At 58.3% G+C, this 25,478-nt stretch overlaps 1 protein-coding gene across 2 annotated transcripts in view; it reads right to left on the reverse strand.

The window, feature by feature from the left end:
- NPR2 (natriuretic peptide receptor 2) overlaps positions 1 to 25,478 on the reverse strand; it is a 56,713-nt gene that overhangs the window by 22,641 nt on the left and 8,594 nt on the right. For both annotated transcript variants that reach the window (XM_030567481.1, XM_030567480.1), the window contains exons 2-3: positions 11,185 to 11,384; positions 2,992 to 3,105 (exon numbers count right to left, since the gene is read on the reverse strand). In XM_030567481.1, the coding sequence (XP_030423341.1) occupies positions 2,992 to 3,105; positions 11,185 to 11,384 (314 nt within the window). The remainder of the gene's footprint in view (positions 1 to 2,991; positions 3,106 to 11,184; positions 11,385 to 25,478) is intronic.

The following is a 25,478-nucleotide window of genomic DNA, read 5'->3' on the forward strand; positions in this document are numbered from 1 at the left end:
AGACCCTGAGACGACTACAGACTCCAGCTTCCTGGCTGAGGAGTGGCTCCCAGCCACCAGGCCATAGGGCAGTGAAGTCTGGGCTCCAGCTCTAACCAAGACCTTCACATAATGGGGCTGAACCCCGAGAGTATCCTCATGTGACAAACTGGGAATGGTCTTAATGTTTGTTCTGAATACTGTGTTGGTGTCCAGGGTCCCCTGTGCAGTTCTTAATATCTAGGTGGTGGGATAAGGGTGTGTGATTGCTACAGAGCAAAGGGCTAGTGCACCTAAATGCCTGGCACTCTGTCTCCTGGCACCTGATGGCCTGGGCCCCCCCCTCTGCAAAGGTGCCAACTGAAGGTGTTGGAGACAGACATCAGCTGATCTCCTGGTCCGGGAAAGGGGCTCAGCAGAGAGGAGGGGCTGGAGGGGGTTGTTAGTCTGGAGCTGGCTGGGGACGAGGAGTGAAGTGCAGATGTGGGGGTCTGGCTCACTGCCCCCCAGAATGGACCCAGCCGAGGGGTCCGGTTCGCTGTATCTACAAGCTCTGTTTTAGACCCTGTTCCTGTCATCGAATAAACCTCTGTGTTACTGGCTGGCTGAGAGTCATGTCTGACTGCGAAATGAGGGGGCAGGACCCTCTGGCTTCCCCAGGACCCCGCTGGGGCGGGCTCGCTGTGGGAAGCGCACGGAGGGGCAGAGGATGCTGAATGCTCCAAGGAGAGACCCAGGAGGTGAAGCTGTGTGAGCTTCTTGCCCTGAACAAGTCTGCTCCTAGGGAGAGGAGGCTCCCCAAAGTCCTGCCTGGCTTTGTGGGGAGCAGTTCCAGAGCATCGCCCGGTGACTCCCTGACACCCCACAACAGCCACTCTACCCTCATAGGAGGGATCCCAGCATACGGCATAACCAGGGCAATTCCCTTTGTTCATAAAGATACAGAGAAGTTAAGCAACTCATGGAGCTACCTGAGCCACAGAAGTCAACACCCGCCAGCTGCAGCACTAGAGGAGCTGAACCTGCCGCAGCCCCACACCCCAAGGATGGGATGGCAGCCCCATCCCTCCGGGCTCTCCCACTGTGAGGTACGGGTCCCTCCCAAACTGTCTTTAATCCTTAGTATTGTGAGTCTGGCTGGTCTCATTCACCACAGAAATAGCTGAGCCTTCCCTGGGCTTGCAGCCTCAGCGACACCTTGTGGCGGACAGTTCCGCAGGCCGATCACACATTGTGCATTTCCTTTCATCAGCTGTAACGCTGCTGCCCCTTGGTTTCCCTGGAACTTCCTTGTCCTTGTGGCATGTGAGAGGAGCGAGAGGCTCTCACGAACAGCCACTCCCACCCCACGTGCACAGCAGACACCGCCGACAGCAACAGCCCAGGCGACTCCCGCTGCAGCGTGCCAGATTCGACCGCACGCGTCGCCCCTTCCGAATCCAGGAGGTTGCTAAGCGACACTCTCAGAGTATTCAGAAACCCGGGCCCTTAGTAGCACAGAAACGATAGGTCAAGGATGCCCTCAGCCTCCACCTGCCTGCACCGCAATCAGGGGTTGTTGTCACTGAGCAGGGCACTGCAGCGGCCGTAACTCTGTGAGTCATGCGGGCAAGGCCCAGCCCACGCTGCCACCGTGACAGAGACCTGCTGTTCTTGGAGGGGCACTGTTCAACGGGAACCATCCCCAGGGCCAGTCCTCAGCGAGTGACAGAGCTTGAGAGGGAGCTCCCACTGCCGCTGCTGCAGGGGGTTGACGTGCCAGAGACAGAGGCAGCATGTGTGTCAGGGCAGCGTGCACACTTGTAAGGGCAGTGCATGTGTGTCAGGGCAGCACGCACATGTGTAAGGGTGGTGTCAGGGCAGCATGCACACATGTAAGGGCAGAGTGTGTGTCAAGGCAGCATACACACGTCTAAGGGCAGCGCATGTGTGTCAGGGTAGCGTGCACACATGTAAGGGCAGAGTGTGCGTCAAGGCAGCATACACACGTCTAAGGGCAGTGCGTGTGTGTCAGGGCAGCATGCACACGTGTAAGGGCAGAGTGTGTGTCAGGGCAGCATGCACACATGTAAGGGCAACATGTGTGTAAGGGAAGTGTGCACACATGTAAGGGTGGCATGTGTGTAAGGGCAGCATGCACACATGTAAGGGTGGCCCATGTGTGTCAGGGAAGCGTGCACACATGTAAAGGCAGTGTGTGTGCGTATGGGCAGTGTGCACATGTGTAAGGGCAGTGTGTGCTTGTGTGTGTAAGGGCTTTCCTGCAAGTTCAGCCAGTGCCATGCACGTGTGAACAGGACCCTGCAGCCCCACAGCACAGACCTCAATGGCTGGGGCTCACAGAGCAGCACTGTCAGGAACGGGGGTTGGGCAGGCCCCTAGATCCTCCGGCCTAACCGAGCCAGACGGGGCCCCTGCCGACCCGTGGCACAGCCAGAAGGGCCCTTTGTGTCTACCAGCCTGTTCCCTTCCTGCTCGGAGCCCTGGGAGAGGTTTCCCAGAGCGGGGCAGGTGGGCGGGATGGGGACTGGCCAGGATCCACCTGCTTCCCAGCTGCCAGCACTCCTGTGTGGGGAATCCTCAGGGCCTGTGGGTGGGGAGAGTGTCAAGAGCTCCATACGGGGTGGGGGGCGCTCACCCTCCACACTCCTGTGCTGGGTCCCTCCTCCTCTCTCACGTTTTCGTTTTCTCCATCCCACCCTGCGCCCTTCATCTCCTGCTGGCTCGCCCAGCCCATCCCTGCCCTGGGGAGGGGAGCCAGCCCGCACACCCGCTCCCAGGCTGCTCTATGCCACTGGCACACATGGGGCAGGCTGGCCTGGCCCAGCCCTGGGACCAGGCAGCTGAGACCAGGACCAATATTTTACAGGCCTTGCTAAGGATGCTCGGGCCGGGCCCCATCCCCGTAGGCCTCTTGGGTCGTGCCATGGCACCCCCTGCCCACAGCCCAGCAGGGAAGGTGCCAGGCAGACAGAAGCCCTGGCAATGCTCCGGCAGGCCCAGCCCACTTACCAGCGAGTAGCCGAGCTCCACCTTGAACTCCTCCTTGGCTCGCAGGATCAGCTGGGTCTGGAAGTGCTGGTACTCGGGGTTCTGGGGTTCATGGTAGGTGATCACCAGCACCGTCTGCAAGGCAAAGCACAGGCCACAGCCTCATACCCAGCGGCGAGCCCATCCTGCTGGGGCCAGGGAGAGGAGGATGACAGCGCCCCTCAGAGAGGGGTATTCTGTCTCTGGGCCTCGGGTGACCAGATGGGAATTTTCTGTAACATTTTTATGCAGTCTATGTGTGCCTCAGTTTCCCCAGTGTGCTGCAGTGTTACCTAGTGAGTAGAAAGGCTTGGTGCTCTCTGCAGTGGCTCAGAGACTCGGGCGTGGATGGCTCTCTTCAGTCTGGGGCTTGGGCCCCATATCCAGAGAGTTTGTGAGAAGACAATGGCAAACCCAGTCACTGGGACATTGATACCTAGCAACCAGCGGCTATGGGCGGCTCCCTCTCACCAAGAAGCCAAGTAGCATTTGCCCAGCTGGAGAACAAAGGGCTGGGGAGGTGCCAGGGGTGGTTAAGGGCTGGCTGCTGAGCGCTTAGGGCACACCCAACGGGGACACAGCAGTAGGGTGACAAGATGTCCCAATTTTATAGGGACAGTCCCAATTTTGGGGTCTTTTTCTTATATAGGCTCCTATTACCCCCCACCCCCATCCTGATTTTTCACATTTGCTGTCTGGACACCCTGCAAGGTGGTCAGGGGCCAAGGCTTGGGGCTCTGGGCGGACCTGACCAGCTGTGACTTTCTTTTCTCTGGGCTAACCAAGGACTTCCTATGCTGTGCGGCTTGTCGACTAATAATCCCGACTGTCTGTCCCCACTGGCTGAGTGTCCCTGCAGACGCCGGCGGAAGGGAGCGTTGCTCCCCAAGGTTGGACAGGTCTGCCTTGGACTCGCGGGGTGGAGCTCACAGGGTGGAGCAGGGGGTCCAGCCTAAGGAGGTGGAGAGGCCGCGTGGCTCACCCTGGAGGAGAAGTGACACCCTAGGGTGTCTGGCACATGATGGGATCCTTGTAGAAGCTGTTCCAAAGTTGGGGTCATAGCACCGGTCCTGTGTGACACCATGTGTCCCCCTGGAGTCTCCCAGAATCCCCCCCAGGGGTGGAGTCCACCACCTGTGTCCTGCTCCTGAGGGAGAGGGCACTAGGTGAGGCTCCTGACAATCACTGAAGAGGGAATGGCTTTTGTGGGGGCCCCCAAACCCCACCCCAGGCATGGACCTGGAAGCCCTGGTGCAGTCCCGACCCCTGACCCCCAGGCTAACATAGGCCTGACCCGACTCCAGCCCTGGCCTGGCACAGGCCCAACCCCCGTGTCACCGAGTCCCCGGGCGATGCTCTGGAACTGCTCCCCACAAAGCCAGGCAGGACTTTGGGGAGCCTCCTCTCCCTTGGAGCAGACTGTCTGCAGGGCAAGAAGCTCACACGGCTTCACCTCCTGGGTCTCTCCTTGGAGCATTCAGCATCCTCTGCCCCTCCGTGCGCTTCCCACAGCGAGCCCGCCCAGGCGGGGTACGGGGGGACCAGAGGGTCCTGCACTCCCACTTCGCAGTCAGACGTGACTCTCAGCCAGCCAGTAACACAGAGGTTTATTCGATGACAGGAACAGGGTCTAAAACAGAGCTTGTAGATACAGCGAACCGGACCCCTCGGCTGGGTCCATTCTAGGGGGCAGTGAGCCAGACTCCCACGTCTGCCCCTCACTCCACATCCCCAGCCAGATGCAAACTTAAAAACTCTCCGGCCCCTCCTTTCTGGCCTTTGTCTCTTTCCCGGGCCAGAAGGTCACCTGATCTCTTTGTTCTCCAACACCGTCAGCTGGCAACTTTGTAGACAGAAGACAGGGTGTCAGCCATTTTCTGTCCAGCCAGCATCACATCTGCCCTCTAGGGCTCTGCAACAATCACACCCTCTTCTCCCACCACCTAGATCAGGGTAGGCAACCTATGGCACGTGTGAAAAGGTGGCACACAATCTGATTTTCAGTGGCACTCACACTGGCCAGATCCTGGCCACCAGTCCGGGGGCTCTGCATTTTAATTTAATTTTAAATGAAGCTTCTTAAACATTTTAAAAATCTTATTTACTTTACATACAACAGTAGTTTAGTTGTATATTATAGACTTATAGAAAGAGACCTTCTAAAAACGTTAAAATGTATTACTGGCATGTGATGAACTAGAAATGTTCTTAAATGTTTTCTCTGAATACTGTATTGGTGCCTCAGTGTCCCCATGGCAGTTCTTAAGTATGTGGCAGAGCAAAGGGCCAGTGCACCTAAATGCCTGACACTCTGTCTCCTGGCAACTGATGGCCTGGGCCCCTCCTCTGCAAAGGTGCCAGCTGAAGGTGTTGGAGACAAAGGGATCAGGTGACCTCCTGGCCCGGGGAAAGGAGCTGAGCAGAGAGGAGGGGCTGGAGGGGCTGTTAGTCTGGAGCTGGCTGAGGACGAGAAGTGAAGTGCAGATGTGGGGGTCTGGCTCACTGCCCCCCAGAATGGACCCGGCTGAGGGGTCCGGTTCGCTGTACCTACAAGCTCTGTTTTAGACCCTGTTCCTGTCATCGAATAAACCTCTGTGTTACTGGCTGGCTGAGAGTCACGTCTGACTGCAAAGTGGGGGGGCAGGACCCGGTGGCTTCCCCAGGACCCCACTGGGCAGGCTCACTGTGGGAAGCGCACGGAGGGGCAGAGGATGCTGAATGCTCCAAGGAGAGACCCAGGAGGTGAAGCCGTGTGAGTTTCTTGCCCTGGAGACAGTCTGCTCCAAGGGAGAGGAGGCTCCCCAAAGTCCTGACTGGCTTGGTGGGAAGCTGTTCCAGATCATCGCCCGGGGACTCCGTGACATGGCACGCAGAACCTTAAATTAGAGTGAATAACTGAAGACTCAGCACAGCACTCCTGAAAGGTTGCCGACCCCTGAGCTAGATACTTAAAAGCAGCAAAGAATCCTGTGGCACCTTATAGACTAACAGACATTTTGGAGCATGAGCTTTCGTGAGTGAATACCCACCCACGAAAGCTCATTATCCAAAATGTCTGTTAGTCTATAAGGTGCCACAGGATTCTTTGCTGCTTTTACAGATCCAGACTAACACGGCTACCCCTCTGATACTAGATACTTAAGAAATGCAAAGGGGAAACTGAGGCACCCACACATTATTCAGAGAAAACATTATGAACATTCTCACTTCATCACATCCTGATCCCCAGCCTGGCATAGGCCTGACCCCTGACTCCAGACCCGGCCTGGCACAGGTCCGACCCCCAACCTCTAGCCCTGACCTGGGATAGGCCTGACCCCTAACCACCAGCCCCAGCCTGTTGCAGCTATGACCCCTGACTCCCAGCCTGGTGTAGGCCCAACCCCCAACCCCTAGCCCCGGCCTGACGTAGGCCTGACCCCAGTCCTAGTCCCGACCCCTGACCTCAGCCCTGGCCTGGCATAGGCATTATCCCTGACTCTAGCCCCAGCCTGGCACAGGCCCGACCCCCGAACTCTAGTCATGGCTTGGCGTAGGCCCGACCCCTGACCCCCAACCCCAGCCTGTTGTAGCCTCCACCCCTGACCCCCAGCCTGGCATAGGCCCAATGCCCAACCCCCAACTCCAGCCTGGCATAGGCCTGACCCCCGACCCCCAGCCCCAGCCTGTTTCCCTCTGGACTTGGCAAGGCCAGGCACTGCGTGGAAGGGAAGGGAGGAGGTGCTGACTCAGCAGCCCGGCTGGGAACCAGAGTTATTAACATGAATGACATCCACAGGTGTGTGAATGGAGGCTCCGGCGAGCCAGGGGGGCCCCAATGGCGAGACAGTCGCATCGAGTGACAACAGCCAAGGAGGGAGGTTCCCTGCCTCTCTGCAGTGAAGCAGAGCAAAGCCCGGAGCGGAGAGCACAGGGGACCGGTGCCAGGTGGCGGTGCCAGGAGCTGAGTGCGCAGAGACACTGATCACACACCTGGGACAAACGACAAAGGGTGAGACAGGGCTTGGCTGGGTGTTGGCTAGACTGACCCGTCTGAACCTCTGCATCTGTCTGCCGACCTCGGGACCTTCACACACTGCGCCAGGTGAGTAGTAAACTGCTGCCTTGGGCCCTGGGGGAGCTCCCTCGGGGCTCTGGCTCTGCAGGATTTTCTGCAGGGAACCAATAACAGGGTGGCTCACCCCTTAGCAGCTGGAAAGCTGAGGCTGGCCCACCCTGGTTGCAGACTGAGCCCCCCAAAGAGGAATCAGGTGATGCCAGGAGAGAAGCAGCAGGAGGCCGCGGAGAAGGGTAAGTCCAGAAAGTTGTAGTTATGTCTGCAGGGCTCCAGGCCTGTCTACACTCAGAGTCAGGCTCGTGTGGAACTAGCTGTGCATGTCTCTATGCTTCCATTCGTCTCCCGCCCATGCATGCGCCCTGTTACGGCGACGCAGTAACACCACCGGTCCTCTGGCTGCTGTCCCACAATGCCCAGTACAACCACTCTGGTCACAATTGTGAACTTGGCTGCCCAGGGGCACGAAGACCGGAACCCAGCACCCTATTTAAAAACCACCAGACATTTCTGAAATGTCCATCTAGCCTAGCAGCCCTCCACCGTCATGTGCAACCGCCCAGCCAGCAACACGCTCCTTCCTGGAGCAGACAGGTACCAGATCTCCCGAGCCTGTGGGGAGCACCACTACGGACCGACCATAGAAACGTGGACAGCCGTGAGCCAATTGCTTGGGGGATCCAGGAGAAGGGGTGTGGCAGGGAGTAGCGGCAGTGTGGCATGAAAGCAGAGGAGCTGTGGTGGGTGTAACAGGAAGCTAGGGAGGCCAACAACCGATCTGGCACCAAGCCACAGACTTGCTGCTTATACAAAGAGCTGCATGCCACCCTCAGCAGAGACACCCCCACACCTCCACGGATGCCTCCAAGAGCCAGAGCCAGATCATTGCTGTGAACAGTGAGGACAAGGAGAGGGGGTCCTGCTACGCCACGAGCCAGGACCCGTCTGAGACTCCCCCAGGCCAGCCAGTCCCACCTGGAAGGAACGTGAATGCCCTTCTCACGACAGTCTAAATGCAGTGGTGGTGATGGAGCGCACTGTGAAAGGACACAGCCATCGACTTCTCGCTCATGTACTCGTACAAGAAGAGGTAGAAGCACACCGACGAGACGAGGTGGTATCTGCCCTGTTTGAGTTAGGCCAGGGTGGCAGGCGGAGCAGCTTATTCATATGCTGAGGGATGTTCCTTGCCTCTTCCCATGAGCTCTCTGTGAAACGTTCACCGAGAGACTCTGCAAGGGTCTCGCTGTGTGCGCCACCTCTAGCTCTGCCACTGCGGCTTCAGGGGTTTCCCCCTCCTGAGCCAGAGGAGGACTCGGGATTTAAGAGGACATGCACCCCCACACCCCATGTCCAGTGAGATCCTGCAAGCCAGCGCTGCATCAGACTGTGAGCAGAGTGCCCAGAGTGAGAATACTGCAGACTGTATGGAGAGGGAAAGAGCAGACAAGAGAAAGGCCCCAGGGTCCCGGCAGACCAAGGAGAGGGAGGTGCACCAGGCCATGATGGGGCTTCTCCGGCAGCAAACACAGATGCTGCAGACTCTCGTGGACCTACAGGTTCAATAAGCCCGGGCTCGCCTCCCTTTGCAGTCCATGGAGAACTCCACTGCAGCACCTCCCTATAGCCCTCTTAACAGTCCATGTCGCATGGGGGCGCATCCCTGCCTGCACCCCTACACCCAGAGGGGCAGCCAGGAGCAGCCCAGCTTCCTGTACGCTGACAGGAGAGAGCCTCGGCTGTGGTATGGGCAGCCAAAATGGGCTGAAGTGGACAAGAATGTTCTTTCTCCTTGTTTCGTTCTGTTCCTTTCTTTCCGAACTTTCTAGCGTATCGGTTTTTAATTGCACACCATTGCCATGCACCACTTTGGGCACCAATAGAACCTGGCTTGGGACCATCGTTTATCTTTATTTAGCCACACATGCTACAGAAGGCCAGCGCTACTGAAATGCCCCTGACTTGTTCTCGTCCTGGGCAGCAGAATTCTTGGGCTCAGCAACGCACAGTGGGATAATGATAAAGGTACAGCACGCAGCGCCCAATTCACAGGTCCACGGACAAGCTGTTCTTATTAGAAATGGTCCCCAGCCCCCACACAATTCCTAACAGTCCCAATGCGTAAGGGCCAAGTGGAGCACTGGCCCCCACACCACACTGTCGGGATCACGGGTAAAGGGCTCTTTCAAGGCCTCTCACAACCACACGAGCTCTTCTCACAGTCCTTCTGTCTGTCTGGTCAAACTCAGGAGACAGCCACTCCCTCTCCACGCTAACAGCAGCTTCTCCTCCCGTGCCTCACCGGTATTCTGCAGGACACAACAGGGGATGTTTTTCTCACTGAGATCTAATCCTGTGAACAACCACCACCAGCGTCTCTTCACTTGACCAAAAGCACATTCCACGGGCACATCTCTCCTTGGTGCTGTCCAGGTGGCTGGTGTACAGCTTCGTGAGCCACAGGAGTAAGGGGTGGGGGAGCCCCCAGGATCCCTCCTGGCATTTCAGCATTGCCAATGAGGATCAGGAAATAAAGTCCCTGCTTGCAGCTTTCGGAGCAGTCTTATGTTCTAAAGATGGGAGCGTCCGGACCAGCGAACACTGACATCAGTGAAGCATCCACAGTGATGCACCAGCGTTGCATAAACACAGAAAAGCCCATTCTGCTGATGCGCTCTGTGGCAAGGTGGTCTGGGGCTAAAATAGAGCTATACGTGCTGTCTATTGCTCCACCGCTGTTCGGGAACCCCACAGCTGCAAATCCATCCACTATGTCCTACACGCCGCCGAGAGTCACAGTCCTGCATAACAGGAGATGATTAATGGCCCTGCAGGCTTGAATAGTAACGGCCTGTGCTGTGCATTTTCCAGTTGCAAACTGATTTCCCACGACCAGTAGGAGTGGGGCATTGCAAGCTTCCACAGTGCAATTGCCACTCACTTCTCTGTCGTCAGTGCAGCTCTTGCTCTGGTGTCTCTGTGCTGGCAGCCTGGGGAGAGCTCGGCACACAGATCCAGGACTGCGCCAATGCTTGTCGTCCCAAATCTGCACCGCAGTGCGATCCCACTGGTCACTGCTCATTTCTCAGCCCAGGAGTGGCGTTCCACCATCTGCAGCTGCCCTGTGAGACCACCAACAACCTTGAATTGGTTTTCGGACGTCCCATGGCAATCTGTCCTCCAAGAAATCGTCACATTCCCTGTTGATGCAGTTCTTCCTGCAGCTCTGCAAACACCAGAGGCTCGTACGTCCCATGTTCGCAACGCATCTGACAAGAGCGCAGAGCGGTGCAGGCTCCATGCTCCTGTCAGATCCAGCAGACTGGGAAGTGCTGGGTGAGTCTGCAGGACTTTTGAAAAAGGTGCAAAACTTACAGCCTAGGCATGGCATTTGGGAGGCTGTTGCGTGCTGGGGACTTGCTGCCTCACTCCCTGTCACCCCTGTACAATTAATCTCTGCCCCATGTCGCATCACCAGCATTTGCCAAAAGCCAACGTGCCGGCTGATGTGAGTTCACGCTGGGACACCTACCCATGGAGCGCCGCCCTGATCATGGCCACAAGCACAGTGCGAGGACCCCAGCAAGCATGTGCACAAGCGATGTATTAACTGCAGTGGCTTCATGCCAGCGTCTTGTGCGCCAGCCGAGGTCTGTAGCATAGACACGGCCTGAGGAGGTTCCTGCAGGGCCCTGAGTTAGCAGTTGGGGGAAGGACCCACTCCACGTGGGAGGTGCAGGGGGGCAGGACTGTGCCTGGCTGCAGCTGGGAGGTGGGCTGCCTGAGTGGGCAACTGCTATTTGAGTTTATCATGAGAGAGACACTTAGCTGGGGCTAGAGGGGCAGGGGCAATTGGATCCCAGGCAGGGAATGCTTCATTTTCTCTGGACTGGGTGGCGCTGGAAGCCCTGAAAAGGGGAAAGCAGAAGCTGACCACTGCAGAGGTGCCCCTGGGCACCAGGAGATGCTCTGGAGGCTGCTGACTATTACAGAGCCTCAGAGCGAGACAGGGATCGTGTGCACTCAAAGGCCCTGCTTTGGACTCTTGGAGGCTGCCTGGGGGCTGACACGGGACTGGCGCAGGACAGGCCCAAGCCCTGAGCCCCAGTCCCGGAGGGTACCTGGAAGGCCTGACGCAGGCCCACGTCCTGACTCTGTTTGTTCTGCCAGGGTTTCAAGGCATCGCGGGTGGCACTGGCACGCAGGCTCTCCCCAAACACGTCCACATAGAAGAAGACGTAGTCGCCATTGGTGAGGCTCTCCTGCTGGGCCAGCCTCATAATCTGGTGCAGCATCTCCAGGGGGCCGCAGACGTAGATGACTGTGAGGGGAAACACAGGGGAGGCATCAGTCACTGTGGGCAAGAGATGGGAGGGAAGGGGTGGTGTCAGTTTGCTGCAGAGCAGAGACAGGCAGAGGAGGGGGGACGGGAGGTATTAGTCATTGGGGGCAGAGAAAGGCGAAGAGCTGACGGGGACAGAATGGCGTCAGTCGCGGGGCAGAGACAGGCACAGAATGGGGATGATGAGGTGTCAGTCACCGCAGAGCAGAGGCAGGCGGGGGTGGGGACAGACAGTGTCAGTCACTGCGGGCCAGAGACAGGCAGAGAATGGGGGTGTTACAGAGTCCCCAGGCGATGCTCTGGAACTGCTCCCCACAAAGCCAGGCAGGACTTTGGGGATCCTCTTCTCCCTCAGAGCAGACTGGCTCCAGGGCAAGAAGCTCACACGGCTTCACCTCCTGGGTCTCTCCTAGGAGCATTCAGCATCCTCTGCCCCTCCGTGCACTTCCCACAGCGAGTCGCCCCAGCGGGGTCCTGGGGAAGCCACAGGGTCCTGCACCCCCACTTTGCAGTCAGACATGACTCTCAGCCAGCCAGTAAAGCAGAAGGATTTATTTAGATGACAGGAACACAGTCTAAAACAGGTCTTGCTGGTACAGACAACAGGACCCCCTTTACCCAGGGAGGCCACGGCCCTGTTGGGAGGCCCAAGCCCCGTCGGGACTCCCCTCCATTTCCCAGCCAGCTTCCAAAACTGCCAAACTCCCTCCAGCCCCTCCTCTCTGGGCTGTATCTCTTTCCAGGCCCGGAGGTCACCTGATCTCTTTGTTCTCCCACACCTTTAGCATCCCCCTGAAAGGGGGACCGGGCCGGGCCATTAGTTGCCAGGTGATAGAGTGTCGGCCATAACTTAGGCACCCACACAGTATTCAGAGGAAACATTAAAACCAGTTGTCACAGGGGGTGTTGTGGTGTCAATCGCTGCAGGGCAGAGACAGGCAGAGAATGGGGGTGTTGTGGTGTCAGTCACTACAGAGCAGAGACAGACAGAGGAGGGGGGACATGCAGCGTCAGACGCTGCAGGGCAGAGACAGGCAGAGAATGAGGGTGATGTGGTATCAGTCACTGCAGAGCAGAGACAGGCGGGGGGGACATGCAGTGTCAGACGCTGCAGGGCAGAGACAGGCAGAGAATGAGGGTGATGTGGTATCAGTCACTGCAGAGAAGAGAGGCGGGGGGACATGCAGTGTCAACGCTGCAGGGCAGAGACAGGCAGAGAATGAGGGTGATGTGGTATCAGTCACTGCAGAGCAGAGACAGGGGCGACATGCAGTCAACTGCAGGCAGAGACAGGCAGAGAATGAGGGTGATGTGGTATCAGTCACTGCAGAGAAGAGAGGAGGGGGGACATGCAGTGTCAGACACTGCAGAGCAGAGACAGGCAGAGAATGAGGGTGATGTGGTATCAGTCACTGCAGAGAAGAGAGGCGGGGGGACATGCAGTGTCAGATGCTGCAGGGCAGAGACAGGCAGAGAATAGGGGTGATGTGGTATCAGTCACTGCAGAGAAGAGAGGCGGGGGGGACATGCAGTGTCAGACACTGCAGAGCAGAGACAGGCAGAGAATAAGACGGTTACTCACCTTTGTAACTGTTGTTCTTCGAGATGTGTTGCTCACATCCATTCCAGGTAGGTGTGCGCGCCGCGCGTGCACGTTCGTCGGAAACTTTTTTACCCTAGCAACTCCAGTGGGCCGGCAGGTCGCCCCCTAGAGTGGCGCCGCCATGGCGCTCTATATATACCCCTGCCGGCCCACCCGCTCCTCAGTTCCTTCTTGCCGGCTACTCCGACAGAGCGGAAGGAGGGCGGGTGTGGAATGGATGTGAGCAACACATCTCAAAGAACAACAGTTACAAAGGTGAGTAACCGTCTTTTCTTCTTCGAGTGATTGCTCACATCCATTCCAGGTAGGTGATTCCCAAGCCTTACCTAGGCGGTGGGGTCGGAGTGAGAAGTAGCGGCATGGAGCACTGCGGATCCGAAGGCCGCGTCCTCTCTGGACTGCTGGACCAGGGCGTAATGGGAAGCAAAGGTGTGGACCGATGACCAGGTCGCTGCCCGACAGATTTCCTGGATGGGCACAGGGGCGAGGAAAGCCAGCGACGACGACTGCGCCCTGGTAGAGTGCGCAGTGACACGGCCCGTAGGAACGTGAGCCAAGTCATAGCAGGTCCTGATACAGGACGTTACCCACGAGGATAACCTCTGGGAGGAGATAGGAAGCCCTTTCATACGGTCCGCTACCGCCACGAAAAGTTGGGGGGATTTTTGGAAGGGCTTAGTCCTCTCTATGTAGAACGCGAGAGCCCTACGGACATCCAGCGAGTGGAGCTGCTGCTCCCTGCCTGAGGAGTGAGGTTTTGGGAAAAAAACCGGAAGGAAAATCTCTTGGTTGACGTGGAAGGCTGAGACCACCTTGGGCAGAAAAGCAGGGTGTGGTCTCAGCTGCACCTTGTCCTTGTGGAAGACCGTATATGGGGGGTCTACCACAAGAGCTCGGAGCTCCGACACCCGTCTAGCTGAGGTGATAGCCACTAGAAAGGCAGTTTTCCAAGAGAGGTAGAGCAGGGAGCAAGTAGCTAACGGCTCAAAGGGGGGCCCCATGAGCCGGGACAACACCAGGTTAAGATCCCAGGTTGGAGCAGGGGGACGGACGTTAGGGAATAAACATTCCAGCCCTTTAAGGAATCTCGACACCGTCGGGTGAGAAAAAACGGAGCGACCGTCCGCACCCGGGTGAAAGGTGGAGATAGCTGCTAGGTGGACTCGCAACGACGATAAGGCCAGACCTTGCCCTTTGAGGGACCAAACGTAGTCTAAGATTTCGGTTACCGAAACTTCCATAGGGCGGAGATTTCTCTCTACGCACCAACAGGAGAAGCGCTTCCATTTCGCCGAATATGTGGCTCTTGTGGACGGTTTCCTGCTGCTCAAGAGCACCTCTCTCACAGGCGTGGAGCAGCGCAGCTCGGAACCAGTCAGCCACGCAGGAGCCACGCCGCTAGGTGCAGCGACTGCAGGTCTGGGTGACAGAGGGTCCCGTGGTCCTGGGTAATCAGGTCCGGATGAAGGGGCAGGGGAACTGGGTCGGCTAAGGCCAAGTCCAGCAGCATGGTGTACCAGTGCTGCCTGGGCCATGCCGGGGCCACCATGATCACGAGAGCCCTGTCCCTGCGCACCTTCAGGAGGACCTTGTGTACCAGAGGGAACGGGGGAAATGCATAGTACAGGTGGGTTGACCACTGGATGAGGAAGGCATCCGCTATCGACCCCGGCTCCCTGCCCTGAAAGGAGCAGAACGCTTGGCACTTCCTGTTCCCTTTGGACGCGAAGAGGTCCACCCGGGGATAACCCCACCTCTGGAAAATGGAGAGAGCGACGTCCGGGCGAAGGGACCACTCGTGTGACAGGAAGGATCTGCTCAATCGATCTGCCAGAGTGTTCCGTACTCCAGGGAGGAAGGAAGCCCTGAGGTGAATGGAGTGGGCTACGCAAAAGTCCCAGAGTCATATCGCCTCGTGGCACAGGGAGGAGGACCTGGTGCCTCCCTGCTTGTTGATATAGTACATGGTCGTCGTGTTGTCCGTGAACACGGCGACACAACGACCCTGAAGCTGATGACAAAACGCTTGACAAGCAAGGCGGACCGCTCTCAACTCCCGCATGTTGATGTGGAGCCCCACCTCCTCCTGGGACCACAGGCCCTGTGTCCGCAGGGTCCCTACGTGGGCCCCCCAGCCTAGATCTGAGGCATCCGTTGTCAGTGATACCGAGGGCTGAGAGGGGTGAAAGGGAAGACCCGCACATAATACGGACTGGTCTAACCACCAGCCGAGAGAATCTAAGACCTTCTGGGGGATTGTGACTAACATGTCTAAAGGTTGCCTTGCCGGCCTGTAATGACTGATAAGCCACAGCTGGAGAGGCCTCATGTGGAGCCGAGCGTAGTCGGTCACAAAAGTGCACGCCGCCATGTGGCCTAACAGGGTTAGACATGTCCTCACTGACGTCAATGGGGCTGACCGCAAACGTTGAATGATCGCCGCCATGGTCTGGAACCGTTGCAGAGGCAGCGAGGCCCTGCCCACAGTGGCATCCAGAACGGCCCCGATAAATTCCACCTTCTGCGTGGGCCTCAGAGTGGACTTGTCTGTGTTTATCAAGAGGCCCAGACTTGCAAATATGGCGGTGATCATGCGGACATGGCTGTTGACCTGCTGTTCCGACGTGCCCCGAATCAACCAGTCGTCCAGATAAGGGAACACGTGGACACGGTTGCGCCGAAGATGCGCCACGACAACTGCCATGCATTTTGTAAACACCCTCGGGGCCGTGGACAGGCCGAATGGGAGGACTGCAAATTGATAATGAAGAGCCCCCACAACGAAGCGGAGAAAGCGTCTGTGGCGCGGCCAAATGGCAATGTGGAAATACGCGTCCTGCATGTCGAGGGCGGCGTACCAGTCTCCCGGATCCAGGGATGGAATAATGGTCCCCAGGGATACCATGCGGAACTTCAACTTCACGAGGTATTTGTTGAGTTCTCGCAGGTCGAGGATAGGCCTGAGGCCCCCCTTGGCCTTGGGGATCAGAAAGTAGCGGGAATAAAACCCCTTGCCTTTCTCGTTTTCCGGAACCGCCTCTATAGCTCCTTTGCTGAGGAGCGTCTGCACCTCCTGCCGAAGGAATTGCTCGTGAGAGGGGTCCCTGAAGAGGGACGAGGAAGGAGGGCGGGAAGGAGGAAACGAAACAAACTGCAGGCGGTATCCCGTCTGCACCATGCTTAAGACCCAGCGGTCCGATGTTATTTGGGACCACGCCGGGAGGAAAAACGAAAGGCGGTTGGAAAATGGGGGGGAAGGATCCATAGGGGAAAGTGTTACCGCGCCCTCGGGCGCACCTTCAAAATGAAGGCTTAGGACCAGGTGGGGGTTTTGAGGATCCTTGGTTCTGCCCCCCTTGGTTCCCAGACTGCCTGCGCCTGCCGTTCCTGCCGCGGCGCCTGTAAAGGTCCTGCCGCTGGCGGAACTGGGAAAACGGCCTACGTTGTTGCTGTTGTTGCGGCCTAAAGGGTCTACGCTGCGTCACGGGGGTGTGCATCCCGAGGGACCGCATGATGACCCGGTTGTCTTTTAGACTCTTGAGTCTGGGGTCTGTCTTATCGGAAAACAGGCCCTGGCCTTCGAAAGGAAGGTCCTGTATAGTGTGCTGGAGCTCCGGCGGAAGGCCGGAAACCTGCAGCCAGGAGATGCAACGCATCGTAACTCCTGACGCGAGGGTACGGGCAGCCGAGTCCGCAGCGTCCAAGGAGGCTTGTAAGGCCGTGCGTGCGACCTTCTTGCCTTCGTCCAAGATGGCCGTAAACTCTTGGCGAGCATCCTGTGGCAGCAGCTCCTTAAATTTGTCCACTGCCACCCAGGAGTTAAAGGTGTATCTGCTCAGCAGGGCCTGCTGGTTAGAGACCCTGAGCTGCAGCGCCCCAGCCGAATACACCTTACGGCCAAGGAGGTCCATCCGCCTGGCCTCTCTGGATTTGGGGGCCGGAGCCTCCTGGCCGTGACGCTCCCTATCGTTCACCGATTGCACCACCAGTGAACCGGGAGTCGGGTGAACATGTAAATATTCGTATCCCCTAGAAGGGGCCATGTACTTTCTCTCGACTCCTTTCGCTGTCGGAGGGATGGAGGCCGGGGACTGCCAGATAGTATTGGCGTTGGCCTGGATGGTCCGTATGAAGGGCAGGGCGACCCTGGTGGGAGCATCAGAAGAGAGGATGGTGACAATTGGATCCTCTATCTCCGAGACCTCCTCTGCCTGCAGACTCAGGTTTTGAGCCAATCGCCTGAGGAGGTCCTGGTGCGCCCTGAGATCCAGCGGGGGGGGACTGTTGGAGGAGGTACCCGCCACCGCCTCATCCGGGGAGGAGGATGATGAGACCCCAGGCACGAGAGTGTCCAACTGAGGGTCTTCCTCAGCCCTCGCCTCTGCCTCCGGAGCCACAGCGGAGTCCTGCTGTTTGGACCCTTCCTCCCCTTCCGGGGAGGGAGGGGGGCGAGACAAGGAGGCTTCAGGGGCCCTACGCTCCGCAGTCGCCGGTCTAGCAGGGAGCTGCTGGGGGCCCTGGGCCTGATGGTACGCCCAGGGTGTCCAGAATCCCCACTGTTGTGGGCCTTGGTCCTGCAGCGGCGGATCACCAAACAGCGCCGCCTGCCGGTCGGTGCCCAGCGCATACCCGCTGTCCGTCTGGGAGGATACGGACGGCTGTCTCGAGGGCCACGGTGGGGCCGACCCCGGATGGTAAGGGTCTGCGTGGGCCGGCACGGAGGATCGTCTCGGTGCCGGGGACCGGTGCCGGGAGTCATATCGGTGCCGGGACCGGGATCGGGACCGGGATCTGTCACGGTGCCGGGATCCTGATCGGTACCTGGTGCCGCTTCGGTACCGGGACCTGCCACCAGCTCGGTGCCGGGAGGTCGACCGAGACCGGGACCTGCCACCAGCTCGGTGCCGGGAGGTCGACCGGTGCGGCGAGTAGCGTCGGGACCTGCTCCTGGAGTCGCGGTGCCGGTGTCGCCGACTGGAGCCTGACCGTGACCGTCTCGATGCCGACCGTTGCCGCGAGTGCGACCGGTACCGCTGAGGGGAGCGGTGCCGGGACTGCGAGCGGCGTCGGGATCTGGAGCGCCCAAGACGTCGGGACCTGGATCGTGAACGACTGTCTCTGGGCGGTGCCGATATCATGGGCTTGCCTCTGGACACAACCCGCACCGGAGGTACCGGGGGTGGCAGCCGAGTGGGCTCAGTCAGGGCAATAAGGTCCCGAGCCGAGGCGAAGGTCTCCGGTGTGGATGGGACCACTACCTCAACCCCAGATCTCATGGGGGAGCTCGGCGGCACCGGACTCAACGGACCCGCCGGGCCCGGAGTCAACGGTGCTGACGGTGCCGGCGGCGCCGCGGCCGATGTCGTGGCCGGGCGCTCAAGCCGGGTCTGCCTGGCCGGAGTATCAGACTTCGACGGCCTTGGCTCTGATTCCAGTGCCGGAGAGGGTCGGTGCCGAGGAGTCTTCTCGGTGCCGGAGCGATCCGGTGCCGGTGCCGATACCACGGCCTGCGAAGCCGACGGGTCAAGTGCCGCCTCCATTAGGAGAGTTCGGAGCCTCTGATCCCTCTCCTTCTTTGTCCTCGGCTTAAAAGCCTTACAGATGCGGCACTTGTCGGATCTGTGCGATTCCCCGAGGCACTTCAGGCACGCTTCGTGGGGATCGCTGGTAGGCATGGGCTTCTTGCAGGCCGCACACTGCTTGAAGCCCGGCGAAACAGGCATGAGCCTGGCGCCGGGTGCCAGGAAGGGCTAAGCCCCCGGCGAAGAACTACTTAACAACTATTTAACTAAACTATGTACTTAACAAACTAATTAACAACTATAATGGAACTAGAGATGAACGATAGATAAACGATAGAGAACTAGGAGAGCTAGGGACGTGGAGGACAGCTAAGCCGCGCTCCACAGTTCCAACGACCGACACGGCGGTAAGAAGGAACTGAGGAGCGGGCGGGCCGGCAGGGGTATATATAGAGCGCCATGGCGGCGCCACTCTAGGGGGCGACCTGCCGGCCCACTGGAGTTGCTAGGGTAAAAAAGTTTCCGACGAACGTGCACGCGCGGCGCGCACACCTACCTGGAATGGATGTGAGCAATCACTCGAAGAAGAAGAGGGTGATGTGGTATCAGTCACTGCAGAGCAGAGACAGGCGGGGGGGACATGCAGTGTCAGACACTGCAGAGCAGAGACAGGCAGAGAATGAGGGTGATGTGGTATCAATCACTGCAGAGCAGAGACAGGCAGGGGGGACATGCAGTGTCAGACGCTGCAGAGCAGAGACAGGCAGAGAATAGGGGTGATGTGGTATCAGTCACTGCAGAGCAGAGACAGGCGGGGGGGACATGCAGTGTCAGACGCTGAAGAGCAGAGACAGGCAGAGAATGAGGGTGATGTGGTATCAGTCACTGCAGAGCAGAGACAGGCGGGGGGGACATGCAGTGTCAGATGCTGCAGGGCAGAGACAGACAGAGAATAGGGGTGATGTGGTATCAGTCACTGCAGAGCAGAGACAGGCGGGGGGGACATGCAGTGTCAGACACTGCAGAGCAGAGACAGGCAGAGAATAGGGGTGATGTGGTATCAGTCACTGCAGAGAAGAGAGGCGGGGGGACATGCAGTGTCAGATGCTGCAGGGCAGAGACAGGCAGAGAATAGGGGTTATGTGGTATCAGTCACTGCAGAGCAGAGACAGGCGGGGGGGACATGCAGTGTCAGACGCTGCAGAGCAGAGACAGGCAGAGAATAGGGGTGATGTGGTATCAGTCACTGCAGAGAAGAGAGGCGGGGGGACATGCAGTGTCAGACACTGCAGAGCAGAGACAGGCAGAGAATGAGGGTGATGTGGTATCAGTCACTGCAGAGCAGAGACAGGCGGGGGGGACATGCAGTGTCAGATGCTGCAGGGCAGAGACAGGCAGAGAATAGGGGTGATGTGGTGTGAATCGCTGCAGAGAGGCGGGGGGGACATGCAGTGTCAGACGCTGCAGAGCAGAGACAGGCAGAGAATAGGGGTGATGTGGTATCAGTCACTGAAGAGCAGAGACAGGCGGGGGGGACATGCAGTGTCAGATGCTGCAGGGCAGAGACAGACAGAGAATAGGGGTGATGTGGTGTGAATCGCTGCAGAGCAGAGACAGGCGGGGGGGACATGCAGTGTCAGACGCTGCAGAGCAGAGACAGGCAGAGAATGAGGGTGATGTGGTATCAGTCACTGAAGAGCAGAGACAGGCGGGGGGGACATGCAGTGTCAGATGCTGCAGGGCAGAGACAGACAGAGAATAGGGGTGATGTGGTGTGAATCGCTGCAGAGAAGAGAGGCGGGGGGGACATGCAGTGTCAGACGCTGCAGAGCAGAGACAGGCAGAGAATAGGGGTGATGTGGTATCAGTCACTGCAGAGAAGAGAGGCGGGGGGACATGCAGTGTCAGACACTGCAGAGCAGAGACAGGCAGAGAATGAGGGTGATGTGGTATCAATCACTGCAGAGCAGAGACAGGCGGGGGGGACATGCAGTGTCAGACGCTGCAGAGCAGAGACAGGCAGAGAATAGGGGTGATGTGGTATCAGTCACTGCAGAGAAGAGAGGCGGGGGGGACATGCAGTGTCAGATGCTGCAGGGCAGAGACAGGCAGAGAATAGGGGTGATGTGGTATCAGTCACGGCAGAGAAGAGAGGCGGGGGGGACATGCAGTGTCAGACGCTGCAGAGCAGAGACAGGCAGAGAATAGGGGTGATGTGGTATCAGTCACTGCAGAGAAGAGAGGCGGGGGGGACATGCAGTGTCAGACGCTGCAGAGCAGAGACAGGCAGAGAATAGGGGTGATGTGGTATCAGTCACTGCAGAGAAGAGAGGCGGGGGGACATGCAGTGTCAGATGCTGCAGGGCAGAGACAGGCAGAGAATAGGGGTGATGTGGTGTGAATCGCTGCAGGGCAGAGACAGGTGGCGAGTGTAAGCATCAGTCACATCTCACTGCACAAACATGTGCCCCTGCTCACCCCCACCTGGCAGAGCTCTAGCCTGGGCTCTGCCATGACTGGCCAGCTGGGATCTGCCAGGCGGCTGAGGGCTGTGGGCCCCCTGGGAACACACCGAGCTGTCCCAGGCAGGAATAGCTCAGAGTCTGCACAGAACTGGGGGGACCGGTCCAAGTGTGATGCAGGGCCCAGAGCCCCGCTGGCCCAGCCCCAACGGCATGGCAGCGCACGAGGCCGATGCAGGACTCACACCACACCAGCCGAGGAATGTACTCAGAGCCCACCCCCACCACCTGGATGGGTTCGCAGGCACTGCCAGACAGGATTGACCCGGCACCCATCAGCCCAGGGCCCCGCCCATGGGCAGTGCTAGATACTCCAGAGGACGGCACAGTGACCCACAGGAGCAAGTGTGGGATTATGGACCTGTAGCGGGGTGGTTACCTGCTCTTGCCTACAAAGGCATACAGCAGCCCGGGGAGAGGCTGTGGCAGAGAGGGAAAAGCGGGGCTGACAGGGAAAGCAGCCTCAGCTGGGGGCCATGCCCCAGTCAGGCCGTGGCTGGCTTAATGAGGGCCCCGCTGGCCCTTATAAGAGGGCTGGGGCCAGAAGCCAGAGCAGGTCTCTCCCTCTAGCTCTTGAGAGAGAAGGGTCTGGCTGCCTGGGAGTGAGCAGGGCTGGGGGAAGGCCAGAGGAGCTCTGGCCTGGAACCCCCCCCCCCCCGCTGAGGCTTTGTTAAAGGCCAAGAACAGGTACTAGGGTTGCAGAGGCAGCAGGTCCAACCCCCTTGCTGGTGATGTGTGGCTGACACTGCAGTCTGCCCCAGGGAATGGGGGCTAGGTGATGACTGGCAGTAGCCTGATACTGAGGTGAGGTGAGAATGGGGTGGGGGTTCCCTGGGGAGGGGAGATCCAGATCTGTGGTGGGGGTGTACTGCCAGGGGGAAGCACCCTGGCCTGAAAGGGGTACTGGGGTCCAGGAGGGACTCAGGCACAGAGGCAGGGGGACACTGGCCTGCAGAGGGTGCTCTGAAGTTGGAAACACTAATTCCCTGGATGACCAGCAGGAGGTGCCGCAGGGGGGAGACTTGCACCGTGGCAGTACCCCACATCAGGTCCCATCCTGGTCTCTAATAGTTAGAGATTGTTCTCTGGGCTTGAAGCAAAGTTTAATCTCCCTGCCAGAACTGTTAGCATTAAGTGCACCCTGAATATTGCTGTAATGCTCAGGAAGGGCCAATCCCCTTTGAAACTTGTTAAAAGTTTGGCCTCAATGAAATCCTGTTGCAGTGTGTTCCACAGGCCAATTACACACCATGTGAAAAAGAGTTTCATTTGATCCATTTTCAATTTTCCTCCTTTCAGTCTCACTGGATGTTCCCCTTTTCTCCTTGTGGGGGGAATGGGGACAAGGAAAGTTCCCAATCTACCTTTCCATTTAAGGTGACTAAATCCCCAACAAAAACTCCTCAATGCTCCATCATCTCCATCTGGATGACACTTCTGTGCTCCAACTCTCCCCGCCAACAAGTCACCCCCCTGGAACAGCACCTCAATATCCCCCCCCGTCACCTTCCCGAGATGGCCCCTCTAAATCCCAAACCCACGAGTGTTCCCCCTGTGACAGCTCCTCCATGCCCCATTCCCCCACAACAGAATCACCCCTCTGGGACGGCCCCTCTACATGGCCTAGGGTTGCCAGGTGCCCCTTTTTTCAACTGGAAAGTTTGGTTGAAAAGGGCACCTGACAGCTTCCAGTCAGAAACACTGTCTGGACACCCAACGTCTGGTTGCTGCCTGCAGGAGCACTGAACAGTTGGGGCCAAGCAGGTACCTGGGCAGGGACGTGCTGTGAGGGGATTGGGCAGCGAGTGGGCAGCAAGTGGCTGCCCCCCCCCACTTTGCTTCTCTCAGTGTGTGCCTGCGCCAGAGTCTCCATTGCCGTTTCCTCCGCTCCAGCAGCAGCGCCAGGGATGGGAGCCCAGGCCCTCCCCCCTGCTCCTGCCCAGCTGCCCTCCCTCAACCCCCCCACATCTGTGCCTCTGCTGCACCACGGCCAGCTTCCCCCTGGCATAGGTGAGTAGCCAGGGCAGGGTGCCCCCATCTGTGCACCTGCTGTGCCCCCTGCCCAGGGCAGCCCACTTGCCCCTTGGCAGTGTGTCACGTCACTGCCAACTCCTCTGCACACACAGCCTGGAGCTGCTGTGTCCCCAGCCAGCCCGAGGCTGCAAAACCCCTGTGTGCCCCACTCCCCCAATGGGGCCACCTTGGCTCTGAGCCTCATCCCCCCTCCCAGGCATGCACCCTGCCCATGCAGTCCTCCCCCCTCCCTGCACTGGACTAGAGCCAGCTCCCCTGCCACGCATTCTGCAGGAGGAACAGAGATACCACAATGGACCCCCTGATCCCAACCCCCCGGAATTACTCCATGCTGCAGCCTCGCCTCTGGTGTGTATGGGGGGTGGTCATTGTGTCAGTATTGGAGTTTATTTAAAGGTCTTTGACTTTTTAGGAACCTTTTTTGGGGAGGGCGCTGGAGGTTTAGCTCAGCAGAGTCGGTATCTCTCCTCCTCCTCCCCACATGCTTCCCTCAATGCTGTGTCTCTAAGAGGGTCCTAAATACCCACTACCTCGTTGGGATTATTCCAGGACCTGCCTCATTGAGCTGTGGACCTTTTCTCTGTGCAGCGCAGAGATAATACATGGAGCTACACCTATCGCATAGAGCTGGAAGGGATCCCGAAGGGTCATTGAGTCCAGCCCCCGCCTTCATTAGCAGGACCAAGTGCTGAGTTTGTCCCAGATCCCTAAGTGGCCCCTCAAGGGCTGAACTCACAACCCTGGGTTTAGCAGGCCAATGCTCAACCCCCTGAGCTCTCCTCCCCCTCCAATCTCTGGGGAGAGGAATGTGTCACCTGATCTCAATGTGATCTTGGCAAAGATGGGGCTCGAGTACTGGCTCTTCCGATAGAGGAGGGGCAAGAATGAACTTCTCAGCCAAAATGAAAATGCTGCCAGCAAAAGTCCATGTTTTGTACAGAGGGTGAATCAGAGCAGGGTTCTGCTGCTGAAATGCATTTTCTGTGTTTATATTTTATGGTGCAGAGTACTTGTGTAGTAACTATCTGTATCCCAATGGCTCTCTGCTGACGGGTTGTTATGGCAGCAGTCTCATCCCTCTTTTCCACAGCATCTCTGGCTCGGCGCGGCAGGGATACAGGTAATGGTACTTATTGCAGTAGGAGTGAGCAACTCCTTGACACTTTCCAGAGTCCCTGACAAATACAAGAGAAGTATTGCAGCAAAGCTTCACCGCCCCCTTTCCTCAGAACACATGATAAGGGTTAAGATTGAAAGGGGGTAGGAAACATGCAATTTCCTGCAATAATTCCTGCTTTGGGGTTTAGGTGTTTTTGTTTGGATTGGAGGGGAGAGGAGTGAGTGGGGGCAGGACCTCAGGGAGAGGGGCCAGAGCAGGGTGTCTGGTTTTCAGAAACTGGAAAGTTGGCAACTGAGTCACACCCCAACCCCCCAATGAGTCTGTGATGAAGTAGGAATGTTCTTAATGTTTTCTCTGACTAGGGTGTGCCTCAGTTTCCCCCATGTGTTACTCAAGTACCTTGGTGGGACAAGAGTGTGATATCATTGCAGAGGCCCCTAGAGGGCAAGCGTGACACCAGATGGCTGCCATAGACAGAGAATGGCCAACACTCGGTAGCCTGGCAACTGATGGCGGGAGCCAGCCCCTGCAAGAATCAGCTGGAGATGTTGGAGAACAAAGAGAAGTGGAGGCCAGGTGAGGTGACCTGCTGTTTGCCTGGGAAAGAGACAAAGGCCAGAGGGGAGCGGCTGGGCCTGACAGAGGCTGGGCCTGCCAGTCTCCTGTTTTGGGACTCGGAGGTGGGGATACGGGGAGGGGGCCCTAGGTCCCCCCCAAGATGGACTTTGCTGAATGTTCCTGAGCTAACAAGCTTTGCTCTACGCTGGGGTCCCGACGACTAATAACGCGTCTGTGTCACACGCTGGCTGGGTCAATGCTGGCTGCGGAGTGGGGGGCAGGGCCCTGTGGGGACGTGAGGCTCCCCAGGGGTCCTGCCCAGGGGGACTGGCTGTGGGGAGCTCCCGGGGTGATCAGGGGGCTGAACGCTCCGAGATCAGATCCAGGAGGTGCCGAAGCCGAGCAGGCTCCTTGCCCTGGTGACAGGTGCCCTGAGGGGAGACGCTGCCCCAGAGTCCTGGCTGAGCTTCATTCGGAGCCGTTCCCGCTGTGACTCTGGGACAGTCACCCCCCGGGACAGTCCCCCCCTGAATCATCCCCTTCTACCCCTCCACCAAGAGTCACCCTCCTGGGACGGACCCTCCCCCCTAGGAGAGTCACTCCCCCAGATGGCCCTTCCGCCCCAACTCCCCCAACGATCATCACCCCGTGGGGACAGCCCCTCCGCCTCCCCCTCCTCTCCCCCCCCCCCCACCCAGGAGTCACCGCTCCAGC

This window comes from Gopherus evgoodei, chromosome 6 (genome assembly GCF_007399415.2).
Source record: "Gopherus evgoodei ecotype Sinaloan lineage chromosome 6, rGopEvg1_v1.p, whole genome shotgun sequence".
NCBI lineage: Eukaryota > Metazoa > Chordata > Testudines > Testudinidae > Gopherus > Gopherus evgoodei.